This window comes from Pseudomyrmex gracilis, unplaced genomic scaffold, assembly GCF_002006095.1.
Source record: "Pseudomyrmex gracilis isolate BER0280 unplaced genomic scaffold, ASM200609v1 scaffold_42, whole genome shotgun sequence".
Classification (NCBI taxonomy): Eukaryota; Metazoa; Arthropoda; class Insecta; order Hymenoptera; family Formicidae; genus Pseudomyrmex; species Pseudomyrmex gracilis.
Window position 1 is genome coordinate 146,796 of NW_018020626.1, and position 27,757 is coordinate 174,552.

The window sequence follows — 27,757 nt, forward strand, 5'->3', positions numbered from 1 at the left end:
GAGGAAAAAGGGCGACACGGGGAGCGTCGGGGGATAAAACGGGAAAAAGAAGGAGAAGGGGGAGAGATCAGTGTCAGTAAGCTGTGAATGGCTACGCCCTTGGTGGAACGATCGGGGGCGGAGGGCTGCGAAGAGGGGCAGTTAATTAATGGGGCGGCAACCGTCTACTTCCCTCGCCTTTATACTACACGTTTTCTCCTTCTATCATCTTTTCCGAGGTCTCTTTTCTTCCCCTTCACTTTCGACATTTTCAGCCATCTTTGATGATTTGGAAATTTCAAATAAGAAATGTATTTTGTTTTATTTATTGAAAATTTACACACGCAAATCACATATTAATAATATATTGGCAATATATTCGAACAAGTTTTCAACAATTTCTCTAGACTGGGGAAACACGTTTTATTCTCCAAGAGAATTAAATATTATCATTAGTGTAACGCGAAATTTGTTTTTAGATAAACAAATTAACTTCAGTTTGTTCATACACATATTAAATTATACAATAGACTTCTTTGCTTAGAAACTCGAAGCGCGCGTTTTAATTTGCGACTTGTTGCACCTTTCTTCATCTTTCTCCCGTCAATTTTCACCTCTCTAACTTCTTCCCACGTCAGCTTCGCTTACAGTGGACCGGTTCTTCCGGAGCAATAATAAATTTTGCAAGAAGATCGCAAAATGCCAATCACGATCGGAGATACGAATGGGAGTACGAAGCACGTGTCGAATCTGCCGTTTTTACCGGCGCTTTTACTTCGTATACTTTACACCGTGTATCAGCCTCCTGATCTTCTTCTCTCCTCCGCTTCTATCTTCTTCTTCATCGTACTGAGGACCGGTTTTGCGGCCATCATCTTCGTTGCCATAATAAACTTTACGAAAGATTCGAGGTATCGATCGTGATAGAGGATATCAGACGGAAGTATATTATATCTAGAGAATATATTTTACGCGCCGTTCTTCCCTTTCATCTTCAAGATATCGCACGTGTAATACTATTATTTTATCGTACTTTTTTACGCGGGCCTCTTTCACTTTTCCGTATCGAATTGTGTGTCATTCATAATTACACTTCTGTCAAGTGATGTAACATTGTGAAGAAAAAGTGCTTTCAATTTTCTACACCTTCTGGGAGACAGATATTTAAAAACAACCGATTGTGAATTGATGTTTATTTGTACAATAATTTTCAAAGAAATTTCTTTCTGTATCATGTGTGTGTGTATATATATACAGTATATATATACAGCTTATTTATTGTCATTTGTTTTCTAACGTTCGAGAAGTGGTTTTCTTATCGCGAATAAATTTTGTTGACGAATATGTATCGTCCCTGATACTTTTTTTATATTTTCGCTCAACCTAACGACGCTTCAGCGATCGCGTCCTCGCAATGTTACACATGTTCGCCGATTTCTCTCTTCTTTATCGTCTTATCATCGCGCTTTCCCATTCTATCGTAAATTTTTCTCCCGCGATTCTTCAGAATCGCGTCGATCGCGATAGGTCGTATCATCCCACAGACCGGTTATGCACCCTTTTTCAATGTATCGCGAGCGCGCAATAAACCATCGATCACACCACCGCGGCGGCATTAAATTGGCATCGTTTCGATCTCCGACGCAGATTATCCGACATAAATCTGTCTTGCAAGCGAATTATGGGACACGAACGTAAAATTATGTGTCGAAATTATGATGTCGTCGGATACAATTAGCCGCGTGCTGGGATCATCGTTACACGCGCGCGATTTATATCGTTGTTCCTTTCTTCTTTTTTCAAATTGTAAATTGTTACGTAAATGCCCGGCCATTTGTTTCATCGCGCTGCTACGACGGTAGATCATACACAGCGGTGGATCAATCACGAAGAACTCACTGCAAAACACATGCATGTGTTTGTTGCGTTCTTTGTCTATCAGCTAACACAGTCTGGAAAAATGTGTACAAATAGATAATATCTTTCCTTTCTGTCATTCTGTCGCATATGGATCATACACGGTTCTCTGTCGGCGCAAAAGAAATTGCACCGCTAGAAATCGTAACCCGATACCGTCGAAATTGTTTTGGTTTTTGTGCATCCCGATCAGCCGCTTCTCGAGTTCCATCTGTCATCGATTTCTTGCGGCCACGCGTCTTAGTGGGTTAATGCGGCGCGATAGGGCTTCTTTCGGTTTTCGAAGAAATATTTGTCCTCCCTTCGCGTCGAGCGTGTCAAAACATCCGATACTACTTTTCTCTCTCTCTCTTTCTCTCTGTTCGTCTTTCTCTGTTTTTCTCATAATCCGCGACGAGGCTATTAAAAGGTCGGTCGTCACGTTTTCATCTCTCGGAGGTACACGGAGAACGCATTTCCCTTGCCCCGAAAATGCCTCTGTCCGGCACGATCGAGAGCTCGTTTAGATCCTTGATAACGTCTGAGAAACTTCTACGGTCGATAATTTGTCGTGAGACCAGTCCCGACTTGTATGTTCGTTATCAAATTCCTTATCGCTGTCCGATCTGATATATCGGCGTTTAAATTCGCATGTGATTTTAAACGCGGACAAAAGCGATCGGGATTAATAATAATCGATCGAATCGCAGCGAGGCCGACGGCGATTTCGTTCGACGCGGCTTGCTTTCCGCAACGATCAAGATCATCTCGCGCGCCGTAAGGTTCGTGCGCAAAAATTTACACGATACGATGTACATACGACCGGTCACGATATATCGCCTCGATCGCCGATTGAGATCATCGCCGACGATTAACGGAGACCTTGCCGCTAAGCGTGCTGGATCGATCGTGCCACTTTTATCGACAACATTTTATCGATCGTGACAAATGAGATGTTGATGGAGGATGACGGCACCGCTTGCGCGCGTGAGACCTAACATCTCAGATGTGAGATCTAAGTAAAAGTGTATTGCAACAGCGCGAGATTGCATCGAAAGAATTTACATATCTCATAGAAAACAGTTTTGCGGAACTATGTGTGTGTTAGTTACGTATAAGAACAGCATATACACACACAATTTTAAGCGAACGCACAGAGAGAGAAATTTTGGATATTCTATTTTTATTCCGATGGTATATCCCGCTGAAAATCTCACAAGTCGCGCGTTGAGTCACTCTCGAATTCCTCGAGATATCTCGAGTTACTTCTTTTCAACAACCGGTCATAATTTTCGCGGCACGGATGCTACGAAGGTTTGGTCAGTCTGGAATTCCGCGATGAGGAATTACGGAGGTTTCACGAGACGGTTTTTCCCTGTTGCCCGTGGCCCATTATTTGTGTCGTCCTAATTCGAAGCGCGTCATCGGGCTCTCGGAATGTCTAAATGGCATACAACGCGTTCCCCTTTTTCTTCATCTCTCTTGTTCCTAATTCTTCTTCTCCGCTTTTTCATCTCGCTCCTTACCTCATCCGTATCCTCTCTCGTTTAGGTCTCGGTTTAATTAATTTAACTTCTTGCGGCTGTGCTAATGGTTTTCTTGTACTTTGTGTGAAGTTTCTCTGCACATTGCATTTGAGTCGCCGGTATCAAATATCGTGATACTCGTCAACGGAGATGTTAGATTATCAATTTGGAATTTCGTGATTTTACACATGTTTTTTTTTGCGCTTATTTTGTCTACAATTTAGAAATTTTCAGACATTTGAAATAATCAAAAGATGAACAATCTTGTGAATTTTAGAGAGATGCTTATAGATATTTTGTTTTATTCTTTTCTGATGAAAGAAATTTGAAGAAGATAAAGGGAATACGCATCATCTGTCGCAAGTTATGTCGCGCATAGTTGTGTTATCGATATTCATAGATTAGAAGCGATACGGTGCGATATAACGTTTTTCGGTAAAGTCGACTCTAAGAGGGTTAAAAATATCGTTTTGCGGCGAGGGGAAGAAGGTAGGCCTTCACCTTCATGGAGGGAGAGATGGACCAAAGAAGCGGCTGGTAAATAGCTGCGTGTGCAGCGTCCGTTCTGGCCGCGAGGCGTTAACGAGGCGGGCAAACACGAAGAAGAAGAAGACCAGGAGGAGAAGATGGAAGAGGTGCCGGACGAAACGAAGCGGAAAGGAGAGGGAGAGAAGGGCGAGAGGTAGGAGAAAGGGAGAGGAAGCGGGATAAAGCACGAAGGCGCCTTTTCAAGGTGAGGTGTAAACTCTGCCGCCCTTCGGCTGCCTCTATCGGCCGCCTCTTCATGCATCCACCAACACAAAAGCACCTCTTTCCATCTTATTAAGACCCCCGACTCTACCGGCACACAACGACCGACTCTCTCACGCCTCTCTCTCTCTCTCTTTCTTTCACTATTTCTCCCTCTCTTTAGAATATACTCTTTCCTCTCTCTTTCTTCTCTCTCGGTACTCTTATCCTCAATATTTCTCCTTCTCTCTAGAAGTCTTTGAGCTTGTACGCTCGCCGACGTTGCATATCTATTGAGTAGGTGTTATTTCGAAATATCTCGGTAAAAAGAGAAGAGAAGTTCTTACACCAGATTGTTTCTAATGAAGTAAAAGCGGTAACTCGAGAAAAAGATCTTGAGGCTAAAATAAAAGATAGGAACCGAATATGACGACACAGGAAGTTTTAATTATTATCTTGATTGAATAGAAATCATACATGTGAGATTTGTGTCATCACAATTAAATCATCACAGTTGTGTTCACGATATTACTGATCAAATATCTCGTAAGAGAAAATTCAACGTAAATTTTTTTTCCAAGACACACTTCTGCTGTCACACATATGTTGCATCGTCTAATGACAATCCATTAACGAAGACAACTCAACTCCTCTGTACGTTTTCCTCTGCCCTGTCCATTTCGTTGTTATTTCAAAAGTACTAATTGCTTTTGCCGAGGCACTGGCAACCTGATTGCGCGGCGTGTATTCGAAATATGAACTCGCTCGATTGGATATCGTGCGAAAACAGCGGCGAGGCGAGCAACAAAACTCGGGAGGCGAGCGAGCGAGCAATTGCAGGAGGCGGCGAGCAGCACCTTGTTTATTTTAATCGGGGCTCAACGTGCTCGCGAGATTGTTTCGTCTCGCAGCACCACGATGTTTAGCTCGCCGTTTAATCGCCGTTAACGAGCGGTTATCGTTCACCAACTGGAAACACGACGATGCTAACGAGGCGATCGGCCGGAAGCACACGAGTCCTTTCGCGTTCACTTGCCTCTTCATTCTTCTTCTTCTTCTTCTTCTTCTACTTCTTCTTCTTCTTCTTCGTCTTCGACTCTTCTTCTTCTTCTTCTTTTTTTTTCTTCTCCGTCATACTCTTATGCCATCTAGAGAAGGACGACTCTTTATCTTGCAAACGCGCATGCTGCGTAATATAAAACCAATATGTTTCTCTCTTCGACAACTATAGAAAAACGACGAAACAAATGTATTCTATGTATGTATATCGCCTGATTACATTTTTTCAAGCGAGAAAGCGTGACGCTAGAGGATATAACTTACGGTTTCACCGCATGTGAGTGCTTCCGTAAAATTGTCGTGAAAAGAGTCAAACGGCGAAAGTTTTCCAAAATTGGAAAAACGTGGAAAGAAGAAAGGATTTAAAAAATAACTTTCTTTCGAGCGTACGTAATGAGGAATCTCGAAATGTTTCGATCCCGAAACTACTCAAAATATTTTATAAATATGATAGACAAACATAAAGTTTGTGTTTTCACTTGTCAGAAATCGCATTCGTCAAGACGTCAATTGTTAAACAATGGTCGGTTTGGTTAAGGGAAAATCTTCAGGTGTTGACCACACGCACGCCTCGTCACGCTCTCTTTCAAACGTTTCTCTTCGCGTTTCGTTTGTAATTCTCTCCTCGGTTCGAGGATGAGACGTGGAAGGGAGTGGAGAAAATTTTCCTCTTGTGCGCCGCAGTGTAGAAACATAAAATCTCGCTCACCTGCGAGATGCTGCGTGTCACTTGGACGCGCGACTAATCGGGCCCGTACAAATATTTCGAGCTGCTCGGAAATCTCTTTCATTGTTGTGTTTACTTTATTATAAGCCGGTTTCTGTCGCACGGCAATTGGCCCTTTTTACGCACCGCACCGTGAAGAATCGCGAATTTGACTGTAGATCCGTTCTACGCGAGAAGACATCTCCAGTTGAAACGAAAATAAATCCCTCCTCGCTATCGTGTTCCTGCAGCATGTCAAGTTTTACGGATTCTTCTCGCTCTTTCTCTTTCTCTCTTTCTCTCTCTCTCTGAAGATCTCTTTTTCATCGTTGCAAAGAGTATTTCACGATTTACTACGCCAGACTCACGCTTTTGTTGATCTGATCTCTACGTTACGTCTTCATTCGCGGAAGACATTCTTTTAGAATTCTGTTTGAAAAATCACTGACAAGAGGAAGGAAGTACTCAATGGCAAAAAATATGGCCTAACAGTGGCTTGTTACGGTAACGACTCCTCGTGAACGTTACACATCGCGTTTGCGGAAGCGTCTGTTCTTTAACACAATAAATAATGAGACTACCGCGCAAGCCATAATCTGTAGTTGATGTTCAATTTACGATGTTTTTGAATTCGATCTCGATACCAACCCTTCCTGGTGAGCGAGAATTATATCGTTTACGATATGGCGAAGTTATCGATTCTCCGAAATCTCTCTGAATTTGATTTGGCTGACATTCTGCTGTTTTCAAGAATTACTCGTGATGGTCTAGTAACACTCGTGACTCAGCCAACGTTGTTGAATCAGTATGAAAATCTATAATCAAGCTTTTCTTTTTTACGACTTGATTACTTAATAAATTAGTAATGTATATAATTATTGCAGACTGCGTTTTACATGGAAATTAAACGTGTATTTTTTCTGTCTTTTTCTCTTTCTCTCTCTTTCTCTCTCTCTCTCTTTCTTTCTGTTTCTTTTTTTCTTTTTTCATAAAATTTGATAAAAAAAAACAACGCGCAAAAATATGCAAAATCCGAACATGTCATTGTTCCGAATATGACTGACGACATTCTGCATCACACGCGAGGAGGTATCCTGTTCTCCCGAATCGTTTTTTATTTACACATACGTCACAATAGTCGCCTTGGCAGGCGTGATAAATTCTGGTAATAGTTGGCCATCAATCTGGCGAGAATTACGCGTGCAACCGCGCGTTTCCCTCCACAATGAGAGCCCATACCGCGCGTTAGCACGGGACTCAACATCCCTACGGTGTGTCCTATTAATAAACCAACGTATTTAACAATGGACGTATCCACTTGTTATTTAAATTTTATTTGGGTGTCTGGCGCTCCCCTCGATACCGGTCGGTCTGATCGATCGCCGTGAATTTATCCGGCAGTAATTACAGCGTCGAGCCGACACCTGAATCCGAGAAGGAAAGATCCGCATGACAAAAGTCATTACACCTGGAATTGACTCTCGATTTGTCAAAAAAACGACGTTTCTACCTGCGAGTAGTCCGGAGACACGTGTCAGCACGTCGAGTATCTTATTCTCGGACCAATTGAGACGCACACCCGATTTTTTTTTTTTTTTTTTTCTGATAATGTCAATTGATCAGAGCACAGAAATTATTCACCGGTTGTTCGAGTTTGTTTTTCCATGTTATATTAATGTCTTTCCTCGTGGGGAGAGAACGCTTTTCTTCAACGAGCATCGTCGAGGAATCGCGTTCGCGAATACTTATCGCGTGAATAGTCGCATCCTCGACACTCGGAAGCGACGGAATTCGCGTCGATCTTCGCGCCTCTCATCCCGTCCGTTCTCTCTCTCTCTCTCTCTCTCTCTTCCTCTTGTTCTCTCCGACTCCTCATGATCCTCTCCATGAATCTCTCGGGATGTAGATGGTGAGCCGAGATAAGAGGGCTACTTAAACTTAACCCTTGCTCGAGCTCGTGCTCTCTCCAAGAGCAGGACGACCGGTGAGACCGGAGGCCACACACCAAGAAAGACTAATAGCCGAGAAGATAACGCTCTTAAACACTTTGCCAGGCCAATGCTTCTTCTCTCGTGTTGCAACCTGCTCTCTCGCCTCCCCGTTTGCTTCAACGAACGAGCTACCACTCGACACCGATAACACTACCGAACACCCGATCAGGGGCGAAATTACAATCGCGCTTTTTTTCAAAACCGCAATGTGTCGATGCGTCCCTCGCGTATCCTCGCAACAGTCTAAGCAAATCTAGTTTTCCAAAAAAATCAATAATATTCTTTTTCTTGAATTGAAAAAAACTAATTTTTTCAGAACGTGTTAAATTCTTATCCTTAAAAAAAAAATTCAGATTACGCTCGTCAGCTTTTCTCGTATTAGTTTTTAAGATGATTACTCGCGTTTGTCAAAAAATGTGCAAAAAATGCGATCGGTGCTGCAAAATGTCGCGTGGCTTCGTCGATGAGCTCGGACTTCGCGCCCGCAAAGCGTAGGGGATAACGACTCGATTATTGCTTTACAGTACGCCGAGATAACTGCAGCAACGAGTTTATTGCACCGGCGTACGTACTTGTAAATATCGCTAATGACCTCGCGTATATATAAACACGCCACTTGTGAATGTTAATCTTAATTTCCCGTGACAAGACGCGCCGCTACCTGCTCCCGCTTGTATACGCGTGAAAGATTGAATTAATACCGCTCGTATACAAGCTGCGCGGAATTATAACGAAGTAGTATAGTAGCTTCTCTCTCTTTCTCTCTGCGAGTAATCTCGTCATCAGCGCGGCAGCCGCGAGGGGTTACTTAGATTGATTTTATCAATTACGTTTATAATCGGCGCAACTGGCATAATTTGCAACGCCATGTTTAACGAAGGGACATGTCTCTCTTCGTCCAAGACATGTTAGACAACCAACAGGCGATGTAGCCTGTTGGCTGCTCTAAAGCCAACATTAACACGCATTTATATGCACCGTTAACGTTATCGACGCGAGATTTTTATCAGGATGTTAATCGATTTAATAACTCGTTCTTCTAATCGAGTTCAAGTTCTTAGATTTTATTTTATGCTTACATTCGTCGTTTATAAACGGATTCTTGTTTACATATGATTTTAAGTTTTTATAAACATATTTTCAATTGCAATTGTGTTAATTGCAAAGCAAATCTGCAAGAAATATGTGTGTTCTAATATTTTATAAAATAACAATTAAAACACACGCGCACGGTAGATCTGAGATCCGCGAAAGAATTCTTAGATCCTGATGGATGACAAAAAAAGCAGTCATCGATCTAAGAGTCGTTTTACTTGTGAAAGAGCCGGCGTGTATAAACACAAAAGCAACAGGTGGTGAGTGACTTCGGGTTTAGGTTACCGGTTCGCCTATTCAGTTTTATTCATGACTCGAGAGAGAGTCGCGTATATACAAATCTGCTATCCATGGGTCACTCGACCCTTCAAATTCTTTTTCCTTCCGGCGACCTTCGAGGACCTCGCGGTAAGTTGATGCGTGTCCTGTACAGTAATCCCTTCACAATGGATTTAACGATTCGCGTACTTGTCGAATGCGGCTGATGGTGTAACATGAATAACAGATTATCGTTCAAGTACTGTTTCAAGTATATTGTAACTGTAAGTAACGTTAGAAGAGTTTTAAACTTTATGAATACAAAGTCAACAATTAAAGGCTTAGTCAACAAATTGTGAATATTTATTCTATGCCTGTTTATACCGTAAGTGTTGTATACAAATCGCTACAAATGGATATTTCGTGTCTTGATATTAATTAACATGCTCAAGATTGTTCGTGAACACGAGAGAGATTTTCACCTCGTATACTTCGTCGAAAAAAAAAAAAATCACGTATATATGACACATAGCTTAATATAATAATATTATTTTCAAATCTAGAGAGAATGGCGCCATCAGAGCGCGTTTAGATTTAATCACCGGGCGTGCAACGGATAAGTACGTGACGGAATGCCTAATAACGAACAGTGATTTAGAATAATCGTTATTTATACACTTGATAACGCCGTATGTCAATAAACGCCATGAATATAAAATCTGCTCCACATGCGCATTCCATATCTATTTTAGGGTTTGCAGATTGCTCTTCAGAGAAGATCCGTTGTTTCGATAATTCGATTGTCTGACATCGCACATTAAGGTTTTAAACACATGAACATTCTTTAAACATGTGTGAGAAAAATATTTTGAAAAAACAAAATTAATATATTTTTAATAATTGTATTACACACACACAGAGGAGCGAGAGAAAATGGAACTCAATATCAAGCCAGTAATTTATAATCCGATAAATGTTTGCGAAAGCAATTTGCGCTAACCGGAACGACGATTGCAACAAGTGACTCGAAATTGCATGCGCGCGCGAGAGACCATTTGATTTATAGTCTACTATTTAGAATGTAGATCACATATATGATTAGAGCGAGCGACTTGAACTGCTGCTGCTTGTATTACACATTTACGTGCAAATATAAGTTTAAGCGCCACTTTCTCGACGCGCATGCAATGCAATTCGCATAACACATCAACAGCGGCGCATTTATAAAAATAAAATTAATAAACAATTCACATATGATGCCGATATAATTTGTTGTCTTTTATAGCGCCGATTGTTATGTAGAAACGTGAGAAGTAGATTTCTCTCTCTCTCTCTCTCTTTCGTTTTTTCCGTCTCTTTCTCTCCGGTGAGAATAACATGTCGAGACTAAAGACCAGCACGGTCTTAAGGTCAATTAGTACTAATTAGCGCGGCTGGTCGCGACTGATTGATTTAGTGACGGGCACGCCGTGAACGATTATTCGACGTCTATCCTGCTCTTTCGCTAGGCTAGGTTTCGCATCTGATTTCATTCTCAACTTCTTGATGATGTCTCAGAGATGAAAAAAAAAAAAAAAAGAGAAAAAGAAAAGAAAGAAGAGAAAATACTATCAAAATATCAATAAATTGGCTTTCGAGATCGTTTAGAATGTATAAACTAAAACTTGTACAAGCAATGTTCGCGTTCGTAGACGTTGAGGAATGCCGCACTTTACCTTCGTGATTTGATCAATGAGGGATACGGACGTTCCTCCTGCACAAAGTCAAAGCCGGTTCCAAGACTTTCGACTTGGTTCAATGGCTCGGGTGTTTCGCGGATCAAGGTTGCGTAGCTATATTTTCGTAGTTTGCTTGTGCACTAACGGCGAAACGCTTCGGAATTTGCTTTCACAGTCGACAAAACTCGTGGACAGGGGGAAGGAGAGAATGCTGGAATCTCATACTGAGATCATACAATAATAAGCAAAAGTTTCTTTTGTTCGTCACCGTTCACAGTGGTGATATTTTCGGCGCGAGAAATGATTCGCGTCTCTCACATCCTGTTCTTTTTTTGGCTCGTCTCTCGTATCGCTCAAACGTGACTTAACGTTTACCGAATCCACAAGACTGCATTACGCAATCTATTTATATTATTTATTCGCACGATTTGATCTCTGTGTAATTTCCTGTACTGTCAGCATTGTTTTAAATAACGTCTCGAGTTTTACGGTGTAAAACTTAAACTTCTTTGTGATAAAGAGGAAAGAGAACAGCTTAAAGCGAATATTGTTGTTCGTCACAGAACTTCTCATCTCGTGGAAAAGTTGCACAATTGTGAAAGCGCGTGAAGATAGAAAACTTTTTGGTTATGACTTCATCTCAACCACAAATCAAGGTGATTTATCGCGAGGCGGTAGAAATCGCAGGCAAAAGTAGAAATACGGGAGAGAGAGAGAGAGAGAGAGAGGGGAGTAGTCACGATTCACCATGACGTATTTTCTCGACCGCTCGGTCTCGTTATGGTGAGCTCGACGAATTCGCCTTATAACACGTTATTTACAATGGCATTTACGAGAACTGTCGCTATAAAGTTTCGTAATTCCCGGGTAACGTAGACGAATTTTTCCAGAGCGGTGGCGAAATTCCCATTCCCGACTTTGAAACGTGCCGCGCGCGGAAATCTTCGCAAACGTCAGCGATAACGATCTTTATCGTCTCGATGGGAAATAGAACGTGTCAGAGATAAACGTGCCGATATAATCAACCGGAATACGCCGTGAAATGTCGCTACGCGCTTATTGATCACGCAAACGCTGTTCCTTATTGCCTAGATATCAGCGTAAAGATTAATTCATTCAACGCGTTTTGCACCTCGCCTCGGATTTCTCTGCTTCCGTTCTCATTTAATTCTCATCAAACGACGTGACAAATCAAACACATCCGATCCGCACAATTGTTAATGTTGATAAAACTGTATAATTACGTGGCTCGTGAAATTATGTGTTACGTTTTAACGCGCGAATATTATATCCCTTAACGTTTCCTCTCTCTTTTCGAGTATCATCAACCGACGCGATCATGAGCGGACGTGGGAGAGTCATAATTTTCTGATTTAAAACACGTGACACCTTTGTCACGTGTTGTGCGTGGATGTTGTGACAGCGATTAAAACCTCGTTAGGTCGGACGCGCACCAAGCATTCCTGCGGTCCGCGCGCGCGAGATTTAAGGCCTATCTACAGGGTAAGTAGGTATCTCTCGACGCGGCGGCGGCGGCGGCGACGGCGGCGGCGACGACGAAGCAGAACGCGAGAGAGATAGGATCAGGCTTCTACCATCCTGCGGGATCGCAGCGGGCCCAGGGACGGTCCTGCCGCGGTATCTAATCTGGCCACTTTCGGAGCCGCGGGTAGCCGTGTTTTGCCCGGGGATCGTGTTAAGGGGATTTACATTCATTTCGATCCTAATAACCCGATCCCTCGGATCCCGATTTGGAACACGATATCCGTCCTCTCCGTATACACATATACCCCGTCCTTTTTCTGCCCGCCTGTCTTCTTCCTTCTCTCTTTTCTCTGCTTTTTCCTTTCCCTCGTCTCTCCCGCTTCTTTCTCCTTCCTCACCAAACCAGCCGGCGCGACAAGCTCTTACGTTAAGGGCATCGAATGTCTCTTAACTTTCACCCTTGTATAAGTAATTTCTCGTTCTTATGACGCTTTTTCCACGAGCCGGAATACAAGTTTAAATAGAAATACGAAATAACTTTCGTAAGTTAATATACAAACGCGCGTGTAGCGTCAACATTTAATGTACAATATTGGATGAAGCGTTCTTCTTCTTGTTCTTGAATATTTTTCTCATGCGTCGTCCATTCAAAACTTATTCTCACACGCATATCCCTTTGATATAACGTTTTCGATGTAATCTTCGCACGCTGCGTGACTCGCGGTCACGGGGAGAAAACCTCGATACGTAGCCCGCGCGTTTCGCACGGGACGGAAGGAGGAAGCTGCGCGCGAAGGATCGGGCAATGGAAGCGACGAGGCGTACTTTGATTGCGGTGGACGAGGCTTCATCACCCGTGGTCGACTTCGTGGAGTGCCCGAGGAGTCCGCGACGACGGGCGTGACGTGCCTCGGGGCCAAAATAACACGCCCCTGGTGTTCTCTTCTCGTCTCTCCCCTCTTCATCTCACCTCATCTCTGTGCACGGGCCCCGCTCTCGTCGCCATCACTCCACCTGATCCTCCTTCACCTTCTCTCCCGTGGGTAATCCGTTCCCACAGACAAAAGGGTCTCGCGGTCCGTCGACTTCGATCTTCCTCCGCCGGCTCGACGTCCTCCTCGCGGTCTTCCGCTCAGGTATGTAATAAGGATGTAATATGAGCTCCCCGGGACACAGCGAGACTTGGATCGGCTCCGCGACAGGTTCGAGCCCCCTTGATCGCGCGCGATCCACGAGGATCGATCGAGCTTTCCAGGAAATCGCGCGGCCGGCCGGAGTCGGCGAGAAAATCACGAGTATCTTTAATGAGCCGGCGATATAACGTGGGACGCCGAGACGCGAAACGAATATCAGAATACGCTGGTTCGCGAGGAACGAAGTTTTAAACATTTACACGGGCTGTAAATAATTATAAAGAGAGAGAGAGAAAAGGCTTGACTGAAAATTCTAAGAACACGCTTCACTCGTCCTATTTTAGCAATATTAAAAAAGACTTTGTTCTTTTTTTACAAAATTCGCAACCAATGTCCACTTGCGCTTTTTGAATCTTCTTTCGTCTTGTCGCTCTCACTCTAGAGTGTGTCACTGCGCTCAGGTAAGCAATAAGGACGTAACCTGATCTGCTAAGAGCGTAAAAACACAAGGATCGAAACCACGACAGGTTGAAAATTCCTCAGCGAGATCGATCGGCATCAGATCGTCGATGGGCTTCCCGGAAATTGCACTTGACGAGAAATAGTAAACTTTCGTATGTTTATTAAAAGTAAAGAGACAAGTGCGTATATAAATAAACAATTTGAAACTCATGAAAAAAAAAAGAAAATTTTGATTCTAATGGAGAACACTTGAGAAATTTTAAATAAAATGTTCATTAACAAACCGAGTGAGTTTTGTATTTTAATTGTTATTTGTTTACTATATCTTGATCGTGGGAATGTTTCTTAAAAAATGTTAATTAATATTTATACTAACACAATGAATTATCAAACTCAAGGGAGAAAATATATTCCGATGTTTGACTTTGCTAAAACAAAGAAGAAGGGAATGCACAATCGTGTATGGCATGTAAATGAAATGCTACGAGGTGAAAGAAATTAGAATAAGAATGAAGGAAAGAGAGACGAAGAGAAGCGTGAGATAAGTCGTTCTGGACGCAAGGGATTGCTCTTCAGTCGTTACTGCTGGGACCATCTAGAGAGCTCGACAAACACTCGATGCACCTCGCACGATTCTCTCTGAAACTACTGCCATTGTTGCCGTGTCATCTCTTTGGTCCCGGGCCATTGTCCTGCGTGCACCGATTGCGTCTTCTTTCGATAGTTGTTTGTGAGCAATTAATCGAGAAAAACAATTCGATTATAATTGAGGAGAAAAGACTTTCTCGATAAAGACTAATCTTATGAAAATAAAGAAGCAAGCAGGTGTGTGAAAAAAAATCCGTAAAAAGGTAGCATTATTTCCTCTACACGCGACGAACAACCTTTCTATTGTTTGAGAAATGAATTTTTGGACAGTCATACCGAAATGAACAAAACTACGGATGTAAAGTAGTGCGTATAGATGTCGTGGGGTCACCGTCGAGAGGCGGAAGTGGTTTCTTGGAAGATCAGCTGACGCTTGGGCGGTTCGTTGCGCGGTGAATGGAATATCGGGGCCCGCTCTCGGGGTCTCGAATGTGGCCGGCATGTGGACGGGGACGCCGGCAGGGATGGGTAGGAAGGAGGGTGGTGGATCACGAGAGAGGAGGGGGTAGAGCAACCGAGCACGTTAAAACAAGAAGATCGGAATAAAAGGTTGGTCTGGCCGCGCGGGAAGGTAAAGCCGGAGCGGGCCGGAGGTGGAGAAGGAACAGAGAAAAAAAACCGGTGGGGGCGGGGCAACGTCTGCGGATGCTGGTATGGAGCCCAGTCCTGCTTCGCGCACCATCTTCTTTCATCTCGGACCCAACCCCCTTTCCGATGCAATACGTGGACCATCTTCTGGTTCCTCTGCTCCCGCCGTTTTTTCTACTTCAAATGTGCGCTTCTCCTCTTCATCTTCCTTTACCCTCTCCCCCTCCGAACCACCAACCACCTCCGCTTTATTCTTCCTTCCTGCTCTTTGACCTCCTCACCCCCGACCAAGCGTCTCCGACTGTTCGGCAACACTCGGACGTCGTTTGTCTCGACGACCCACTCTCCCTTTGTTCTCGACGATGGCTCGACAATTTTGTGAACGTTATCCGCGATTTAACGAGCCGTAACGTGCAGCGCAAGGGCAATTAGTATCCGCGCTGAACAAGGAAATTAATATTGCTTTAGCGTGGCTTCGTGTTGATTATATACTGCTGGACGCACACACGAGCGGGATGGGAAGGAATCGTGGACGCGCGAGAGTTAACACGGGTTTACCGAACGTTTAAACGATAAGATACGAAATATGTAAACGAGGTGTAAGCGACAAGCGCTCCGTAATTAGTGGCTATTGAAGCGAGTGATGAAGGAGAGATAACGCAGGCAGAATGCAGGCGTCTCTGCTCATCACTACTTTCCCATAAACGTTTTCTCGGTTACTGACCGTCCGCTATTCGTCACATCACATATACTTTCAAGAATTCTATTTTTTTTTTTACATACCAATTAATTCGATCTCACATGCCAAAACATTACAAACATCTATTTGTTATCTTGCGTCCTATTTTATACAATTTATTTACTTGTTATATGTAAGAAAAAAAAGCACAAAGAGGTTTCGATTAAAGTGAAGAGTATTACGGCGGGGTCTTCAAACGGATATATATTCTAAATAACGACACTTCCCAAGAGAAGCTCGCATCGTTAAACGTTTCGCATAATGGATTTTGATTCAATTCCATTAGGCGGTTCCTTTTCGTTTTGCATTTCGCACGAGCGGTTGTTTTCGGAACATTTCGCGCGCATAAAAGCTCCTTGGCGGAATTTTATTCTGCCACCGCCGATTCCGCCCAGATTCTCGACGTAACACTCCTTTTAACCTCTAATGTATTACGGGCCAGGTCATTTTTTACTCGAAATGGATTTTTACCCGGCATTCTCGGCTTTGGCTTAACCGCGCGCGCACTCGCTTTCTCATTCTTCCATTCGTACCCTCTATCATCTCAAGTCCGCCAAAATATTTGTAAATAGATGTAAAGTCTGGGAGGGGCCCAGGGGGCACCCTGCTGCGTGAACAAGGTTCCCCATAGCGCACCACGGCCGATATATCTCTCAGACCCTTCACTATTCTTTCCTCTCTTTATATGAGACTCCTTCGCGGCCTTTTATACCCTCCCCTCCTCCGCATCTTCTTCTTCCTCTTCTTCTTCTCTTCTTGACTCCATCGTCATTCTCATGCTCTATTACCTCGGTTCTCATCATGCGCCGCGAAGGCTACGCACGAAAGCCAAAGGCGCCTGAGAAAATTTCGAGGATCAGTTTTGATCACAATCTTTGCGCGGAGAGAGGAAAGGGGAGGAAAGAACGCGCGTATCTCCCGATATATATTTGATGATTGGTGAAATCGAAATGCGCGTTCCCGCATACAAATTTGTCCTCACAATGCGTGTGACGGTATTACATCGGGAAGAAGAACACAACGACCTATCATTTTTTTTATCTCTTCCATCCTCGGTGAAAAATGATCGATTCGTTTCGAATCAGCTTCTCCCCAAACAAAGCGCGGTATTTCTACGCGCCGGAAATGACGGCGAATTTTGATCAATAGTTGATTGTGTCACTAAGATGTGAGAATCAGCGGTTTTTTGAGCGATAAATTTTGCAAAATGAATCACGCACGAGGGAATTAAAGGCGGGGCCGGGTATTGAACGAGTACACGGATATATACCGTCGCGCATACAGGAGTTGACTTGAAGCTCTCGAGGACTTTAATGGAAATTCATCCGACAGCCGATGGGCGTGCGATTCGTTCGCGGCAATCGCGTGCACGTGGCGTGAAGGTTTTCACCGGTGTGAGGATCCCGAACTCCCGGGAGTGAGAAACTAAAACGAAGGCGAAGAGAGGAGAAGAAGGAAAGGCAGGACCGGTCCCTCGAGGGGCCGTCGTCTGCAGTCAATAGGAGCTAATTGCCGCAAGGAAAGCTGCAAATTCGTGGACATTGTTAGCTCCGTTTCATTCTTGGTTATAACGTCGAACGGGTCTCATTGTGGTCGTGGATCGCGAGCCGCTTCGTGTCCGACAGACACCGGTCGGTTGTGTTGCATACACCGACCGCCATTGAGGTCCGCGAGAATGAAAGGGGTGAGATATACGGGCGCGCTCTAGTGTGCAAAATTCGTCGCGGCCGCAACGCGTTCTCGCGCGATCGACAAGCTCCTCGAAATAGATTCTCCTGTGTGTGTAATTCCGCGCCTCCTTCTCCTCCTCCCGATCTCATCCTTCGTAAGAGTCGATCGAGAGTTCCTTTTTAAAATTGCCCTCTTCCGCGCGCTCGGCCGGAAATAAAAAGAACACAGCGCGGCAGCTCGTCGGGCCTCCATTTTATACGTATATTCTCACATCGAACGCGTTCACGCGAGAGCAGCGCCTGATGTGTCCGGTCATCCGCATGATACGGTCCTGCGTGGACGTTTGCCCTCCGAAAATCGATTTGAACAAGGGCCCCGGACGCCTCAAATGCTCCTCGACAATGCCGCGGCTCCGATCAATGGGAGAGGACTCCCTCGCGTTTGGCTTCTCGCGCCCTCGATACGCCGCGTTCCGGATTAAGCCCCGGAGTTTACACGGGTTCGTTGCTATTGGGGGCCTCGTTTCACTCGAATCGGGCCATCCGGGCTTCGTTACCGAGAATGCGCTATTGACCGCACGACACCGCATGACTGCCTTGTAGACAATGAGAGAGAACTGACTCCGTGCAAGAAGAGAGGAAGAGGATTCAGCGTGACCGAGTGATCCTCGACATCGGGCGTATTTATACTCCTGTTTGCCTGTTGATTCGCCACGGACTGCGCTCGTTAAAGTCTCTTAAAGATCCCGGTCCGACCTCATGACCGGTCAAAACATGTATTCGTTTTCCTCACGTTATAAGCTTTGTACCTGACGCCATCCGGTGGTCACGAGGAAGGCCGCTCTTTTTCCTCGCGCGTACCGTGAAATCAAGCTGGATTCCCGACCGGACCGTCTCTCGTCCGATGTTTTCACACGCGACGGAAATCGCGTTAAGCGGAACTTCCTGGAAAAGGGGATTGTAACACTTTTCGCTTGAGAAAGAGCGACAGCTCTTTATCCCTAGATAAATGTCAAAAAAGTATCTATATTGAAATCCTAAACTTGACCAAATAGATCAGGAGAGATATTATGTATATATACAGAGCATTTAATTTAACACATCTTAAATATTTAAAAATATAATATATTATGTTAAAAATATATAACACTAAAGATATGAGATGTGTGTTACAAAAGTATACACAGCGTAAAATCAGAAAGTATCTGTTGCTGCGCACTTGGGATGCCAAACGGTATCTCATTAAATTCTCAAAATTATCCGAAAAATTACACTCACATCTGTAAGTAAGTCTGAATTGAAGAAACGTAGTTTAGTTGCTTTTCACAATTATAATGAAGCTATTTTTTTTACGATGTTAATGTGCTATTGCTTTCACAATCGCGCAATGTTATAGAGGTGTAAGGAGAAACTTAATACTTTGGCGATCTCGGTGATGAACCAATGGCCTGGGGTGAAGCTGAGAGTGACCGAAGGTTGGGATGAAGATCACAAGCACGCGCCGGATTCTTTGCACTACGAGGGACGAGCGGTTGATGTGACAACAAGCGATCGAGATCGCGCGAAGTACGGAATGTTGGCGAGACTTGCGGTCGAAGCTGGTTTCGATTGGGTCTACTACGAGTCCAGGTCGCACATTCACTGCTCCGTTAAATCTGGTTAGTATGGTTTTTGTCATATCGTTCAAGACAAGTGTTGTCATCAGATTTATTGAGAAACATGATACAAATGCGAATTCCGATTTACAACGACGAATTTTCGTTTTGAGAATCAAAAGCGGTCGATCTTGCGCGAAGTGTATGTAAATTTAAATAGCTCTTTCTTCTTAATACCCACATAAACTTTGATTATACTGCGTCAATAAAGATGAGCATATAAACCACCAAATGGCACTTGTAACGATGTCATTTAATGAGATAAAGACGCTCAAGTCGATGCATAGTTGTAATAACGTCGTTTAATAGAACAAGAATACTAAAGTCGCGCTGTGTTAAGAGAGAAGGTGACTTAACACCTTAAGTAAACGTGTTACGCTATATAAAATCATTTAACGTTTTTTTGCCTGTGAGAAACTTGTAAATCTGCTGTGATCAGCATATTACACTTTTTGCTCCGGCGTTCTCTTTCCATTCCAGAGTATTTACCTGCACGAGCAATCAGCGATTCGTGTTCGTTTGTTGAGGCCACAGGTCGGTCTCGAATTTCAAAATAAATGTCAATAAATCAAGGCGTGCCTGTCGGTCTGAATTAAAATCGAGCATAGAAATCGGTGCGAAATCGATACGAGTCGATGGTCAGAAGGGCAAACAATAGAGTAAAGGAAAACCAATCGAAGCATGATAAAAAGTGCGAATACGATCTACGCGTATCGCGATTTCAACACTCGGCTAGTTTTTTGTAATCAATTCAAACGATTAACATAACAAGCGAGAAAATTATCCGCGTGCTAGTTTAAACATTTTATATGTACGCAACTTTCAATTTACGATCAATTTTATTTTTATAATGTATATATAATTCCGAAGCAAAAAAATTACGTTTAAAATTATTATTTTACAAATTTTTGTTGTATTACATGTTTAATAATTTTGCTATTTTTTTACATCATAAAGTTTATACATTAAAGGAATACATTATTAGTAATGTTGGTTTTTTTAATATTTACCTTCTTATAATATGTTTAGAAAATGTCACACGGGAGAGATCAAGGCTAGAAACACACAGGTCGGTTGTCATAAAAAAACGGTATAGATATCTCATTTAAAATAAATCGAACGAGGAATATTTTTCTCTAAAGTGTGGGTTGCTACTATATTGTGTGTGTTAGTAGCGTGTAAGACATTTTTACTAAATGAGTTTTGGTAAAAGCATGGCATGGTCGGTTTATTCTATCTTGGATCCGGTGATATAAATTCTTCTTATCTCTATATTTTTCAGTTATTTCATTGGTTTTGAAATTTCTCGCATAATTTTATCTTACCTGTGAGAAATATGACAGTTTTTAAACAATTTTCTTTCTCTATATTTACTTCAACGATACTGCCTGCGTGTGGGGGTGAATTGTGAGAAATTTGCACGCTCTTACTTAACAATAAATAAATTTCTTAAATGTAAAGATATATAAAATTAATAGGTTTTTCTTAAAGTCAAAAAATGTGACTATTATTACATAATGTACGCAATATTATATATGATATTGCGTACACTATGGATTTTTTTTTTTTTATTGGTGTGTAAACAGTGTGACTTTTAGTCCTGGGGTCTTTTCTTGAAAGTGTGTTTTATATTTTCTCTTATTCCACCTCGCTCTTACATCTCTTTTATCTCTGTGTATGTTTTTACACTTTTAGATTCGTCTTCGGCAGGCAAGGCTGGCGGCTGCTTCCCGGGAAGAAGTATAATTACAACAGAGGATGGCAGCAGAAAAAGACTGGACGAGGTTCGTCTCGGCGAGCGAATCGCCGCCGTGGATTCTCGAGGAGACGTCGTCTACAGCGAGGTAATCGCCTTCCTAGATCGTTCCCCGTCCGAGAAAAGACAGTTCATTCGTCTGACCACAAAGTCCGGCCGAGTTCTCACATTGACGCCGGCGCATCTGGTGCCAGTGGAAGGTAGATCATCGGTGTTCGCCAAAATGGTGCAAATCGGCGACAAGATCCTCGTGAGCGACGCCACGACAAGCCTGAGAAACAGCGTGGACAATCGTTTGCGATGGGATACCGTCGTCGAGACGAAGCTAGTTCTCGAAGAGGGTGTGTTCGCGCCATTGACGACGGAAGGTACCCTCTTGGTCGACGACGTTGTTGCGTCTTGTTATGCCGTGGTCGACAGCCAGACAGTAGCGCATTATTCCTTCTTACCGTTGAGGATCTGGAAGAGCGTGACATCCTTCTTCGTGCAAAGGTTAGACGACGACGTGCGACACGTCCAGGTCAGACACAGCAACGGCACTGAGCCGACGACGACGATGCCGGAAGGCGTTCATTGGTACGCGTCGATGCTCTATACGCTGGCTTCGTACGTGTTGCCATCGAACATGCTTTACAAGTGAAAATCTCCCGACTCGACAAAAATGAAGAATGTGTCTTGACTCGGATGATGATAATCCATTTTGGTGATGTTCAATTATTTCGCGATGATACGTCCTCGAACTCTAATATAAATAATCAAGACGATTGAGACTTTTGAGAGAAAAGTTTTCCTTTTTTAATGATCTATCATCGTGGTAAGATACACGTAAATAGTGAAATATGCGCAACATGAGAGACTACAATCTATAGACGTCATCTTTCGACTATCTTTCATCATTTTTATTATGTATTTAATTATTTACGTGCGGAATATATAAGAGACACATGAAATTGGCCAGTGATCTACTCGTGTTTACCGAATGATATGTAGTATATTAGATTCGTAATGTGAGAGTGAAAACAGCTTTAGGGGTTCAAACTCATCCCTTCTATATATATTTTAAGTGTGTATAATATTGGTGGTATATATACTATGAAATATAAATATGTTTCTGTGTCCCTTGTGTGTTCCTTAGGAAAGTGTTCGCGAACTGTGTGTTTTGTCCGGCATATTTGTGTTTAAAACTGTTTTGCTAGAAAATATTATTTACTGTGCAAAAAAAATGTGTAAAATAATAATAGATATTGACTGTTTTTATTATAATGTTAACAAAATAAGTCTGATGTACGTGTAGAGCATATCTATATTTAAACACATCTGCGTTGTTAAAATTATAATTAATTTTAGATTAGAAACAATAAGAAAAATATTATTTTTAATCTAAAAAAGATCTGTAAAACGCTTTTTTACACTTCTTGGAACGAAGATAATTAATTGTATATAATTTGCTTGTTTTTTTTTCACTTTCTTTCTAGTAAAATGAAAGATGAACGGTAGATTGCTTTATTTTTTGCCTTGATAATATGTGTTTTATGACCAATATATATAATAATATATACGTAAATATGTGAGTTTTTCTAGCATCTCTTTTTTGCACTTTTGATGAATGAAAATAAACGTGAATTAAAATAAATGTGAGTTCTGAATGAAAGAAATAAAGTGCAAAGAGTGTAAGCTAAAAGAACTCGATTGATATTTGCTGTCAGTATCAGTGACTATTTATCTAGTACCTTTAAATTGTATAGTAAATTGTATTAGGTCATATTTTTCTCTTATATTATTATACTTTCTGTCACATCTTTTACGATAAATCATTACTGACGCAAAAATTAATTAATTATTTTAATAATGTAAGAATTGTTTCATTGAGAAATCTAAATTATATACTTAAACTATTTAAATATACTTAAAATATATATAATATTTTATATATAATATATGTTATATATACATATAGTATCTCTATCTCTCTCGGTTGTATTATTATTAATATAAAAAAATATATTTTATATTATTAATAATATTATACTTGTTTCACATATTATTATTATTATTATTTGTATATTGTAGCAAAAAAAATTAAATAATAATTTATGTGTATATTCTTGCCAAAAGATTAAACCATATCAAATAACAATTCATTATGTTCTTCTTCTTATTCATTTCCCGATTCGTTGATCAATTATCATCGGTCTTAGTTTAAACTTCTTTACTACGCGTAAAAATTTCTCCAAATATATTTTTGTATATTCTATTTGCACTATACTATCGAACGATTCTAAACTTCATTCGAACTTTTTACGAAAGCAACTTCATTCCTATCATTCCTAAAATATCCTTGACGTTTTCTTATTCTACAAGCTCTTGTATGTAATACGCTTGAATTTTCTGAACTGTCTTGTCTCATTCGTAATTTGCACATAAATAAATGTAATCTAATATGATAATCGCATAAAGCGATTCGTGTGCCATCAATTGATCATTTATAATGACAGATCGTGAAACGACAGAAGATGAATTTGATCATGTAAGCACTTCCGCATAAAGGACACGTTAACAGCCGAATTTTTCTTGCCAAGTAACCGTGTAATGTTGTCCTTTAAGTGTAAAATAGAATTTACATATTACAGAGGAATGCTTAGATATATGCGAAGGTTATTTCATTACAGCAACCGAGTGTGGTGTTACCACATTTGCAAGCAAATGAAAAACGGTTTTTCGAAATAGTCGCCGACGGAAATGTCGCCGAAGTGCGTTCGTTTCTCGAAGAATATCCAGATTTCAATGTAAATGCCGTAAATTTTCAAGTAAGTACGCGAACTTGTCATGATGTTCTCAAGATCATCATGATATACGCAGAGAATGTACGTAATAAACTATACACAATATTTTTTCTTACACAGAATAAAAAAAAAAAAAGAAAAAAACCTACGCGCGAAAAAATATATAAACTCTGTTCTTTTTTTTTTCACTTTGACAATTAATATCATCTAATCGCGGAAGTTTCGTCACCGAAATGCCATTAGCTTTACGGGAAGGCTAAATTACATCCCGGTGAAATGTGTTTACTATAAATCACCATCTATCCCAGATTTGTCCGTTTTCTATCTGATTCACCGGACGACCCACAAAGTCGCGCGAACGGCGCGCTTTAAACCAGGCTTTTAAACAGCTCGTAAAAATTCCCGAATTTATCTCCCATCACCGGGTCTACCGTGATTCAACCGTTACCGCCGCTTACGTGGGACTGACTGAAACGTCGGTCGTTGCGCGTCAAAGGAGGAAAAGAAGATACACTTTCGCATTTTCGATATTTATGTCAATCGCTTTTTAAGATTGTTCGATTGTCGGTAATTTATGTTTTTTTTCAACTACTTCTAACGTTGTATTTCTTCCTAGATATTTGAAAAAGTAGATAACTGAGAGAACAGATAGTGCGAAGTAAATGATATTTTTCAACTACTTCTAACGTTGTATTTCTTCCTAGATATTTGAAAAAGTAGATAACTGAGAGAACAGATAGTGCGAAGTAAATGATATATACACACCTCTCGCTTTCTGATACATCGCGAGCAACGTCTCTCATTAATGTTCACGACAAAGATTTTCAACAAATTTCTTAACAAATTATATAACTTTTTAAACGCATATCGAGACGTTTTTTAAAATTTCTGACAAAAAATTGCATTACTTGTCTTATGTAAGACTCGACGTGGAACACGTACATACATACACAGAAGGAGGAAAGACAGAACAGAGAGAGAATGAAGGCAATGCTAAGTCCAGTTATCTCCGATCTTCACCCCACCGAGAAGGTACACGTACCCCCCGTGGAATGTGCTTCCTTCACTCATTCGGCCGGCTCTGCGACCACCATCTTCGTTTGCTCGCGCAATGTACTCTTCTCTCTTTGGGGTTCCAGAAAAGCGCCCAAACTCTTGTTTGACTTTGAGACCGAAATGCCGAAGCGGCGAGAGGAGAAACGGGCGCGCAAGTGGAAAGAGAGAGGAGAAGAGAAGGTGGCCGGTGTGTGGAGAGAGACACGGAGAAAGAAGCCGTGTCTCCTCCGTGTATCTCCGACCATATTTCAGACCGTCTTTTTACAAGACAATGGTTTCAAGCAAGGGGAAGGGGCGTCTGATAAAAATTATTCAAATGATCTATCCCGCTGTAAGTTTCATGTGGGAATCTCTTTGAGCTCTTCTAAGTATGTTTTATTTTCCATGTGTTTTCTATGTATATATGTATATATACAGTTTATAAGCCTTAGCTCGTTCCGATAACGCATCAAAGCATCGTTCATTAATAAATATTTGTAATATTTTGTCAGCTCAATATTCCATTCTCGAAATTTCTCTTACCATACTGTTTCCTCTCGACGTTTTTTTTTTTTTTTATTCTTCAAGAAAGAAAGCACATAAAAAAAAACTTTTCTTCCTTAATTTTCTTCCTTATTTTTCTGTCACAATTTGTCACTCAATTTTTATTATCCTCGAAGATATATTATATTAGATGATATATTTCTGTCTCGAGGGTGGTCTCGTACAAATGAGGGTGGTCTCGATCATTTTGCCACGTTTTTTCGCTCCTATATTTTTTCGGCGGAAAAGTTCACAGAAGAAAAAAAGCCGCAGAAACAAATGGCAAACAAATATTTTGTGGAGTCAGACGAAACATTAAGGGGCGGCAGCTGCCCCTGATTTTCAAGGGACAGTCAAGAAGGGCTTTTTACCGTCAACATATATCACTGAGGCGTTATTGTCGTCGTCCGGCGTGTGGATGTAGACACGAATGCGTTCGGGGGTCTGTCGAAAAGCCAAAATATCAGTGAATATTGTAACTAGTGTCAACCGACAACAATAATGCCGGCCCATTGTTGGGACCCAACCTCTGTAAACGCGCCGCAGATGGGCGACAAACGCCGTCGTTCCATTCTTCCTACAAAAAGGGATACGGCCGAAAAAAGAGGAGCCGATAGCCTTCTGAAAGTCTATCTCACCGCAGAAAGAGACTCATGAAATTCCGGAAGAACCTTAAACATTTTTCAGCGATTCCATCAATATGTACACACATATGTGAAGCAATCCTTTTGTTTTTGTTTTTCTTTTAAGCCAAAAAACAATTTTTGCTGTTATTACTGCACTATGATAATAAACAGCGAGGCGTAATCAAAACAGAAGATATAATTATTGACATGTCTAAGTAACGGCGCGCGCATTTTATACACAAACTGACACTATAATTCTTTTTAAGGTCACAACTTCTCACAATTGTTCCTTGTTCGTTTTATTAATTGAGGGTTTTATTTTCAGGGTGTCAGCGCGCTTCACATCGCCGTTAATGAAAGAAACATACCGATGATCGAATATCTATTATCTCATCCAGATATCGATCCGGGCGATACGCATCTGCACGCAATCAGGGACAATCTCGGAAGAATCGCCGCGTTGATAATGGACAAGTTGAACGAATTGACGCCCGGTCTCGAATATGCCGGCGTCACTCACAGTCCTGATTTCCCAGATGATACCACGCCTCTCGCCGTGGCAGCCCAATGTGGACACTTTGAAATAATTGAGATGCTCAGGTTTCGACGTCACATTCTGGAAAAACCTCATCCACCCAGTTGCAACTGCGAAGAAGTTTGCGTGTACAACAAAACGATTGATAAACACAAAAGCAGTTTTAAACATTTGTCTAACAGCGCGAATCTATATATAATTTAGCAAAAAAATTAATATCGAAAAAGTGTTATTTTATTTACTGAAGAATTAATGTGTTTATACGTTTCTTACACTTCTAGACCGGAAAGAGAAAAGACCGATATCTTGACTTTGGAAAAAATGCGATTGTTTCTGTACAAAGCAGTGTCGAATCCCGCATACATTTGTCAAACCGAGGAGGATCCGATTCTACGAGCTTTCGAATTATCAGCCGAACTCAATAGAGAAGCTTCCTTCGATAAAGAATTTTATCCTTTCTACAAAGAGTTGTCTGATGTTAGTCCGGAAACTATTACATTAGTTTATTTACACTTTTATTGAATAAATATTATCAAATACCCGTTTTTTTCGTGTATAAAAGATCTATATATTTCGTGAAAAATTGTGACGGTTTTGTGATCTTAAAGGAAGTGGCCCAATTCGCGACGGACTTGATAGCGTGCGCTCGAAAAGCCGAAGAAGTCGAGTGCGTGCTAAAACAAACCGCCGGTTTCGGTCGTACTTCTACTTTCGTATATCCACGTCTCTTGTTAGCTCTGGATTACGAGCAAAAAACGTTCGTGGCTCATCCGAACGTACAACAGGTGACAAGTAACTTTCTGAAAATACTTTATACGATTTTTGTTATACTAGCACAACACAAGCGCGCGCTACGCGCACGCTATTATTGTTTCATTTTTATGTGTTGCATCAGTGAACACAATCTGTCACCGCGATAACAGCTAATATATACATCTTATAAACTATGTAATACATACGAAAGATGTCAAAATTAACACATGAAAATCAAACTCAAAAAATAAAAGAAAGAGAGAAGAATGGAAAAACAACACGTGACTAAAGTCACGTGACAAAGAAAAGAGTAAAAAAGAAAATATTATACATATACATATATTATATATAATATACATATATTATAGATAATATTCTATATCTATATA

The 27,757-nt window shown here is 41.5% G+C and overlaps 2 protein-coding genes across 2 annotated transcripts in view; both read left to right on the forward strand.

The window, feature by feature from the left end:
- LOC109853056 (sonic hedgehog protein A) overlaps positions 1–22,966 on the forward strand; it is a 33,695-nt gene extending 10,729 nt beyond the window's left edge. The window contains exons 2-3 of the mRNA XM_020424769.1: positions 19,079–19,340; positions 21,033–22,966. Coding sequence (XP_020280358.1) covers positions 19,079–19,340; positions 21,033–21,733 — 963 coding nt within the window. The 3' untranslated portion in view covers positions 21,734–22,966. The remainder of the gene's footprint in view (positions 1–19,078; positions 19,341–21,032) is intronic.
- Positions 22,967–23,452: 486 nt separating this feature from the next.
- The window catches only part of LOC109853046 (short transient receptor potential channel 5-like), a 7,364-nt gene continuing 3,059 nt past the window's right edge, over positions 23,453–27,757 (forward strand). Inside the window, exons 1-6 of the mRNA XM_020424756.1 lie at positions 23,453–23,620; positions 23,763–23,900; positions 26,406–26,775; positions 26,820–26,841; positions 26,897–27,092; positions 27,224–27,400. Of these exons, the coding sequence (XP_020280345.1) occupies positions 23,582–23,620; positions 23,763–23,900; positions 26,406–26,775; positions 26,820–26,841; positions 26,897–27,092; positions 27,224–27,400 (942 nt within the window). The 5' untranslated portion in view covers positions 23,453–23,581. The remainder of the gene's footprint in view (positions 23,621–23,762; positions 23,901–26,405; positions 26,776–26,819; positions 26,842–26,896; positions 27,093–27,223; positions 27,401–27,757) is intronic.